General features: G+C 47.5%; 3 protein-coding genes across 3 annotated transcripts; 2 read left to right on the plus strand and 1 right to left on the minus strand.

Moving 5' to 3' along the window:
• Window positions 1–246: 246 nt before the first annotated feature.
• Window positions 247–1,568, plus strand: F4822DRAFT_440722 (Alpha/Beta hydrolase protein; the record flags this gene model as incomplete). The annotated part of the gene is made up of 4 exons (XM_051462780.1): window positions 247–364; window positions 427–598; window positions 658–811; window positions 882–1,568. 4 exons carry the CDS (start codon window positions 247–249, stop codon window positions 1,215–1,217), a joined length of 780 nt encoding a protein of 259 aa, XP_051308752.1. The 3' UTR covers window positions 1,218–1,568.
• A 154-nt stretch (window positions 1,569–1,722) lies between these two features.
• On the plus strand, window positions 1,723–4,581 carry F4822DRAFT_421754 (putative fungal-specific transcription factor). The gene is made up of 5 exons (XM_051459826.1): window positions 1,723–2,001; window positions 2,055–2,668; window positions 2,729–2,760; window positions 2,821–4,147; window positions 4,201–4,581. Exons 1-5 carry the CDS (start codon window positions 1,844–1,846, stop codon window positions 4,344–4,346), a joined length of 2,277 nt encoding a protein of 758 aa, XP_051308753.1. The 5' UTR covers window positions 1,723–1,843; the 3' UTR covers window positions 4,347–4,581.
• F4822DRAFT_88660 (H+/nucleoside cotransporter-like protein) lies at window positions 4,560–6,856 on the minus strand. Its single transcript, XM_051464122.1, has 4 exons — window positions 6,397–6,856; window positions 5,937–6,307; window positions 4,916–5,874; window positions 4,560–4,854 (listed from the first exon to the last, which is right to left on the minus strand). The coding sequence occupies exons 1-4, from the start codon at window positions 6,762–6,764 to the stop codon at window positions 4,660–4,662; spliced, it is 1,893 nt and encodes a 630-aa protein (XP_051308754.1). The 5' UTR covers window positions 6,765–6,856; the 3' UTR covers window positions 4,560–4,659.
• Between the last annotated feature and the right edge of the window lie 1,649 nt (window positions 6,857–8,505).

An 8,505-nucleotide genomic window follows, 5' to 3' on the forward strand; every position in this document is an offset into this window, starting at 1 on the left:
GAGAACCTCAAATTTTTCGCCTGTGAAACCAACATCTATCCACCGCAAATCTTTGGTGATATGCGGGTTACATGGAGATGCTATTAACTCCGACGTCTGTAGCCTGTGTAATGATGTATAAGACTGGCTTCTTGTCTCGTCTTCCTGTTGAGATCAAGCTAGAAGCACAACAATTTGAAAACATATAAACTATCAATGAACAAAGTCATAGAAGTCCCAAGAACTTCGTTTTCTCAAGCAACCAAGATGTCTACTATGCCAGCGACCCACGGACACAACGAGGCGTGTTGTAACATCCCGCCCGTTGTTTCAACCGGATATATAACGAAGGGTTCTTATGAAGAACTTGGGGGTTACAAGACTTGTAAGTCTTCCAATGCTGTATAGAAATTCTTCTTTTGCTGACGAGTAATTTCTGCTGTGAAGACGTCACTGGCCCGGCCGATGCTGAAAAGGGTATCATATCTGTCTACGATGCTTTCGGGTACTTTGACCAGACGCTCCAAGGCGCCGATATTTTGGCTACTAGCGACAAGCACCAAAAGTACAAGGTCTTTGTGACGGACTGGTTTAAGGAAAAGCCATTGCCAATCGAGTGGTATGGAAAATGACTGAAATTCCGCCAAGGGGATGTAGTTGCTAATGTTATGATTCAAGGTTCCCTCCTGACACTGAGGAGAAGCAGAAGGGCGTTGGGGAATTCTTTGGCAACCCTGAAAATCTCCCGCCCACGGTCGCTGCCAAGCTGCCGGAATACGTCAAGGCGCTACAGGCCGCTAACCCTTCCATTAAGTCCTGGGGTATCTTAGGAGTGAGTTCAACAGCACGAAGTTATTTGATCATTTACTTTAAAATATTCTTACTAACGTATTCGATTAAAGTACTGCTGGGGTGGAAAAGTCGCATCGCTCGTCACATCTAGTGAATCAAGTCTTTTCAAGGTCGCAGCGGCTGTTCATCCAGGAATGGTTGACCCCGCAGATGCTAACGGCATTAAGGTGCCGTTCATTCTACTCGCATCGGGCGATGAACCCGTTGAGAAGATTAAGGAATTCGACGACAGGCTCAAGGTTCCTAAGAAGCACGTTGAGACTTTTAGTGATCAGGTACATGGTTGGATGGCGGCAAGAGCAGATCTTGCTAACCCGCGTGTTAAGGAGGAATACGTTCGTGGCTACCAAGCGGTGTTGGACTTCTTTGGGAAAAACTGGTCGTAAATGTGTAGAAGCAAGCCGCTCTACGGCTGGCGCCTGCGATGAACCCTGACAGAATACTGGATTAGTGTTAAATAGAGGCCTGTGTTCCACCTTTATTAGGCCTGTAGGGTGGCGCTAAAAGTGCTACTCAGGTGTTATTTAGGGCTCATTGCTGTAATTAGGGCACCTGAGCTTCCCCTATATTGTTACCTTCACATGTCCCCTAGGTGCTTATATGGCTACCTACGTATAGTGGTGTTCGGTCTTCTTCCCGCTTCAAATGTATGGGGATTATCAATTACGTATGCGGATAATTGTATCTTCTGATTTTATCGATTTATTTCTATCGGTGTTGAGTAAACATATAGCTGCGACTGTAGGAATTTGGAATAGCCAACGGATGGTCCGTTGATGTCCGCTCTTATTAAGGCATTACAGGGGGTGTGCAGGTGTTGGCAGCAGGTTGATTACGGCGTTGTTAGCGCTCGTTTAGCCGTCTTACATCTTACACAATTAAATGTTACGACGCGGAAACATAAGCCAAGCGAGGATAGGAACAGTGTTAGGAAGCTGAAATTCTCTCGTATGAGTTGACTTATATTTGTCGATAAGAAGGACTAAGGGAAGAATGCATGTCACGATAGTTGATGGACATGTCAACGCATAAAACTACATCCTCCAGTGGGTCTCAGTCGCCTGCGCAGCGACAAGAACAGGGAGATGTGGCCTCGCGCCCTCGTCCCGTGAATCCCAATCGACGTCGAGAAAAACCTCAACTTTCATGTAATTTTTGTCGGCGTCGCAAGTGAGTGTTCTAGATTCATGAAATGACGGGTCCGATACTGATGGTCTGTGTAGGTTACGATGCGATCGCCAACAGCCAGCATGTTCAAGTTGCATCTTGCGGGCCCAACCATGTACCTATGTGGACAATCAGGGCGTCGCCATGTCGCCCAATCTATCCGGCTCAACGACGGCTGTCCCTAGCCTTCACAATCGTATTGTGTACCTGGAAGGCCTGGTAAAGTCTCTGATGCCCAAACGGCAAACCGCGGGGATCCCGACTAGCAACGGACCACCTTCCGACACGGATCATCATGATATACCTACTAATTCATCACCCGCTGACGTATCTATGGAAGGTCAATCCGACTACGGAAGTATGCATCTAAATGCCTCGGAGGTTCGCTACGTCGGAGGCGATCATTGGGCCGCAATTTTGGAGAGTATTGCTGATTTGAAGGACCATTTCGACCAAGAGGAGAATCTCAGGCTTGTTGACACTCCGGATCACTCTCACGATGATATTACGAGTAATCCTATGGAAAGGCCTCAATCACCGCACGCCCACTTACTCTATGGGTGTGGACGTGTGGCTTCGCGGGCCGAGATTCTCGCTGCATTGCCTCCTAAGGACGCGGTGGATCGCTATATTTCGCGGTTTTTTAACCGCCTGGATTTGGTTGCTAGTTGTAGGTACACGTCTTCCGAAAAATGAAGTGTATCTCTTGGGCTGATCTTTTCGGAGCTAGCCGCCGTCCATGGCCCTACATTTGTTCGCGAGGCACGTATGCTTTGAATTCTATTAATAAAGATAGAAATTATAATGCTAATAGTCTTATAGTATGAGACTTTTTGGGCCAATCCTGCCGATGCGCCCTCGATTATGTGGATTGGTCTTCTTTTCAGCATGATATGTCTCGCACTTCTGTCATCAGATAGTGCCGAAGCATCTCACGGCGGAGAAGCCGAACAACTGCAAATCAAGTTATACCGCGAAAAGATTGTGCAATGTCTAATTCTAGGCGAGTACACGAAGTTGACGCCGTATAGCTTAGAGACGATGACGAATTATGTTTACATTGAGTTCGTCATGATCACCGACGCCAACAAAGATATCTGGTTTCTTCTAGGTTTGGAGGTCAATCTAGCATTACGTATGGGCTATCATCGGGATCCTAGACATTTCCCAGGAATATCTCCACTTCAAGCTGAAATGCGAAGAAGACTATGGGCTACCGTTATGTTAGGCGATGTTCTGATCTCAGGCCAAATGGGAATGCCGTGTATGATTTCGTCGGCGCAATATGATACCGCCGAACCACGTAATCTCAACGACGACGACCTCGACGAAAACACGACCGAACTACCCCCTTCACGTCCAGAGACAGAGCATACAACGACTCTTGGCCTTATAGCGAGAAGAAGGGTATTAGTAGCCCTCGGATATGTTTCTGAACTCGCGGCGTCCGTTGAGACACCTAGCTACGCCGAAGTGATGCGAGTTGACGGAGTTCTCCGACAGGCTGTAGCTAGTATTCCTCCGCCCCTGAAGATGAAGTCAATAGCAATTACGGTTACCGACACACCGCATATGATTATGGCTCGCCTCTTTCTTACCCACCTTCACCTTAAAGGAGAGATCATGCTCCACCGACCTTTCCTATACGCAGAATCGACCTCGACGGACGAGGACACCTTCGCATATTCCCGCAAGGTATGCCTCGATGCATCACTCCGCTCATTAGAAATTCAGGAGGTTCTCGATAGGGAAATGTGCGCCGGAGGTCTACTCCATGTACTGCGTTTCCGCGTCGGCTCCCTTATGAACCACCATTTTCTGACAGCAACGATGATCCTATGTTCCTTGATATACCATAGGCGGACAATGGGTCGACAGGAAGAAATTCTAGCAGCTCTACGGTCGACGAGGATGATCTGGATGCGTCGAAGCGCTAAGTCTAAGGAAGCGAAAAAAGCTGCAGAAACTCTAAGTATCATATTAGCGAAGACGACTGGTGGCGACGAGCACGATATGGGCTCTAAAGGAGATGGTGTTGGTATTAGGAAGAATGTAGGAAACGCATCCGTAAATTCGTCCACTACCTTTAACGACGCCGGAATGGGCCTCAGTAATCAGGGAATGTTCAGCGACCTGGGATTTTATTCACGTAAGTCAAGACATATCGCAATTTGTCTTAAGTACAAGCTAACGATGTAATAGCCAATTCATCGGAATTTCCGAATTTCGCTGGGTCCCTTGCTTTCCCAGGGCATCTAGGCTCGATTTTCGACTTGAATTTTGGTAATACTGGTGCGAATGGAGAATCGGAGGATTGGATGACAATGGATGATACCAACAATTGGTAGTGAATATTTGTGGTAGGTTTCGGATCTATCCGACAGCCACCATCTGCCAGGCGGATGTTGTTCCGATGAGCTGAACCCACGGTGAATGTGCGTCGGATCTAGAGCCGAAAGTGACTCACCCGGCCGAGTATATGCCTTAGGCTAGATACTGTCGTGATATTGCGCAAACATCTAAATATAGGTGGTGCCGTTGGTTCAGGAATAGAATAAAATTAATCGAGAATGCACTGAAGTATTTATTTAATGTTCATTTTCATTATATATAAATTTTTTCTACATACGCATCTTACGGCTATCCCAATACCCCGGATCATTAACTCGACGCAGTAATAAAATCACCTACTCCGTCGGTGTATAGCATACCAGCAACGCTCGCGGACGTTAAGGTCGAGATAACACCAGAAACCAACGCCGAAAGAGCAACTTTGGATACATCACCAGCACGACCGGGGGCGATCTGAGCCAAAACACCGATTTGCGTTCCGAGAGAGCCGATGTTGCCGAAGCCCTAAATACGTGTCAAATCATCGCGAGACATTAACATAGAGGTATGGGATATTATGACTTACGCAACAAGCATATGTAGCAATAAGCTGAGCTCGTAGGCTCAATCCAGAGTATCGGGGGTCGGTCTTAAGAGCGTTGAATGCGGCATACTCATTAACGATGATCTTCGTTCCGATAAGTTCCCCGACATATAGGAGATCCGCGTTAGGCACACCGAGCAGCCATGAAATGGGGTAGAATATGTAACCAAGGATGAACTGAATGGTTAACTTCTCGATGCCCCAGTAACCACCCCACCAGGTGAGAAGCCCGTTAATCAAAGCGACAAATGCGATAATGCAAAGAAGTGTGGCGATGATCATGCCTGCGATCTTCAAGCCGAGCCAGGCGCCATTAGCGAATGCTTCTAATGAGTTAGCGGCTCTGTGCTCTTGGTCTGCCGGAATGACAACGCGACCGGATGTCAACGTCTCCTCCGTCTCGGGATATCGCATCTTGGACACAGCAAGGGACGCCGGGATAGACATGATGCACGAAGAAACTAAAGCCTGAGGATTCAGACCAAGTCCGACGTACGCGACTAGCACGGAACCAGCAATTGTCGCAAAACCACACGTCATGATCTGGTGAAGTTCCGCCAGCGTCATGTGCGGCACAAACGGTCGGACCAACATAGCCGACTCACCCTGTCCGATGAAAGGTGTCGCGGCTGCCACGACAGCTTCAGCACCCGAAACGCGCAGACTCCAGAAGAAGAAAACGGCGACTTTGCCGATGAACCATTGAATGAGACCAACGTGGTACAGAAGCGCAACAAGAGCCACGAAGAAGATAATGGGCGGCACGACCGTAATCAAGAACCATTTCAAATTAGACACGTCTTCAGTAGTCAGAAACTCGACACCATCTTTGGCGAAGCTGAGCAAGGTACTCGCCAACGTCGATATGAAATTGAAGATGTCGTATCCAGCTTGCGTTCTCAAGACGAAGACAGCAACGACGAATTGGGTAAGCATTCCAGCTTTAGGGGACAAAAGTTAATTCATGCACACGAAAACAGGTTTGAATGTGATGTTTGCTTACCGATAACGGTGTGCCATTGGATCTTCCTCCAGCTTCTGGATGTTGCTGTCAAGACAGCAATCATCACGACAAGCCCGAATAGAGCTTGCGCTCGGCGCGCACGAGTATTTTCGCCAGTTTCCGCTGGTACCATGGTGCCAATCAAGAACACTGCGACCGTAACAGTGGCGGCAATCGGCTTGCGCAATTTCTTCGGTGTGAGCTCATATCCTCTCGAAGCTGTGTGTCGCCAGACGAATTTCACAGGCATCATGGCATATTTAACCGGGATCCAGAGGAATATGATGCGAAGCGTTATCGCAAGATACAGCAAGAACGGAATCAACCAATTCTTCTCATTCCGGAAACGAACGAGGCCGTAAATCCACCATCTGAACAAGCCTGTTTGTCAGCATCCGCGACTTTACACGCGACGGTGATTGATTATATTTTCACACTAAGAGCCGCGGCAGAGACTTACGCCGTGAAGACGAGCCATATGGTCAGATGAACGTAAGCCCTATATCTCTGGTACCAGTAAGCAAGGAAACTTTGCTCCTCGTCATCCCCATTGCCGCGAATGTGGCCGACATTTCCACTATCCTCATCGGTAACCGCTTTCTCGGCAGTCGCGTAATCGCGTGGTTTCTCTAAACTCTTATCCGGCGAGGTGTTTGAGTAAACGACCTCATCGGGATGATTGGCAGGATTCGCTGCAAGTCCACCGTGGTGCAAGTGCTCGGGACGGTGTTCGTTCGCGATGTCTAAGGCGGGGTCGGGGTTAGGAGTTACGCCTTCTTGAAAGGAAGAATTGTGGCCGGCAAGGCCCTTGAACTCAGGCGAACTCATCGAATTGAAATTCGGATCTGAGAGCTTCCCTTGGCAAATTTTTTTCTTCCTTATCCGCCTCTCCTAGTTAGTTTTAAACGGACTTGACTCGGAGAAATAATCCTCGTCCTAACCGAGTGTGGGGAAACCGGTCCTGCGAGCTTGACGGGACGAGCGAGGAAAGAAAAAAACGAAGGGGAAGGGAATGGGAAAAAGAGAGGTTTTATTGTTGGTGAGACGCGAACCAGGACATCAAGCGATCGGGTGTATCCTTCTCCAGATTGGAAAGCTTGGGAATTTTAATACTTTCCCAAAGTCAGCCTCGGTGGGCGAATCGACCACAGGCGGCGATCGCGTGGTCTAGATGAACCCGGTAGACGCTAGAGCTATGGAGGTCTTCTAGAAGGGGAAGGCCACCCTACCCAGATTACCTATTGCTAGGATAGAGGACTGTATCTATCTAATCAGAGAAAGCAAACGGGGGGTTTGCTGATAGAGGATGCCCCATGAATCCATCCGCTAGGAGGTACGTAGTGCGTAAGTGATACACAAGAATCCTGATTCGATGGGTTGTGAATAATTCATCAACGATCATGATCAGCTAGACCCTATCTACCTAGGTATGTAGTGTCACAAATACAGATTCAGGGCCACTTAGATAAGGTGTTCTTAAAGCAGATATTGCTGAATTTATGAGGAAGGCTTCTGCGTATTTGAAGGTACAACAGTTCATGATGTACAGTGCCTTCATACCTGTGACCGTGGTGACGATAAGGGAAACATCAGAATCATCAAAGATTAGGTACATGAGGTAGGTAATTGGAGACCGGCATTCCCAAAGGAACGGGGCACCGAGGACCATCTCCTCCACTTAGTCTACGCCAAGCATTCAGGACGATCCTCTGATTGGACACTACGGTCTTGATAACGGGAAGTCTGATGTAACCTTCTTTTCGCCGTTATTAGTAGAGAAGCCGGGGATAAACTAGGATTGCCCCTTGTTCTTTTTTCTTCTCGTCCAAGCCCTTCCTTTTTTCGCCCTGGTACGTACTGATAGGCGCATCCGACAACAAGTAATACCAACGAGATAGGCGTAACTATGCTGCTTTTGTTTATTGGGGCAAGTTTTTGTAACCGATAAGTATTGGGCCTGTATATAATGACCCGGGTAAAGCACCGAACGTGATGCTCAGATACCAATTTCACTTACTCACGCAACATTTGCCATTGTTAGGTATCACCACTATTGCTAACTAAGTAAATAGAAAATCTCTGTTGTGCGAATAGCTTCAAGGGAATCCCTCTGTTTATGGGAGTCGGCGCTTTAAAGTACATCACAATAAAAGTAATTGACAAGGTTAATCTGGGGATACGGGGAGGCAACCGTGTAGTTGGTGCCACTTACGATCCATCATTGGCCACATTGAATGAGGTCAGCGATTATGAGACATCACAAGTACTTGAAAATACTTCAAGAGCGGTAATCCCGACCGCCATCTTCCTAAATTGGAAATAAAAACTTCGGTGCCCCTCTGCCAGCATCAGCTTTTTTTCAACTTATGGACTTATCTGCCCCTTGCGTTTTGCTCGTTAACATTATTCTAACGTATTTCAAACCTATTATAATTATAGGTTCAACACGGGACGTACCGAGGTAGTGAATTAATCTTTTACGAGACAAGTAGTACGGCGCCACCCTGCCATGATACGTTTCTCACCGTGAGATTATAGAGAACAGCAGCCGACTGGTCAGCTTGAAATG

The sequence above is a fragment of the Hypoxylon trugodes genome (genome assembly GCF_022578975.1).
Source record: "Hypoxylon trugodes strain CBS 135444 unplaced genomic scaffold F4822scaffold_12, whole genome shotgun sequence".
Lineage (NCBI taxonomy): Eukaryota > Fungi > Ascomycota > Sordariomycetes > Xylariales > Hypoxylaceae > Hypoxylon > Hypoxylon trugodes.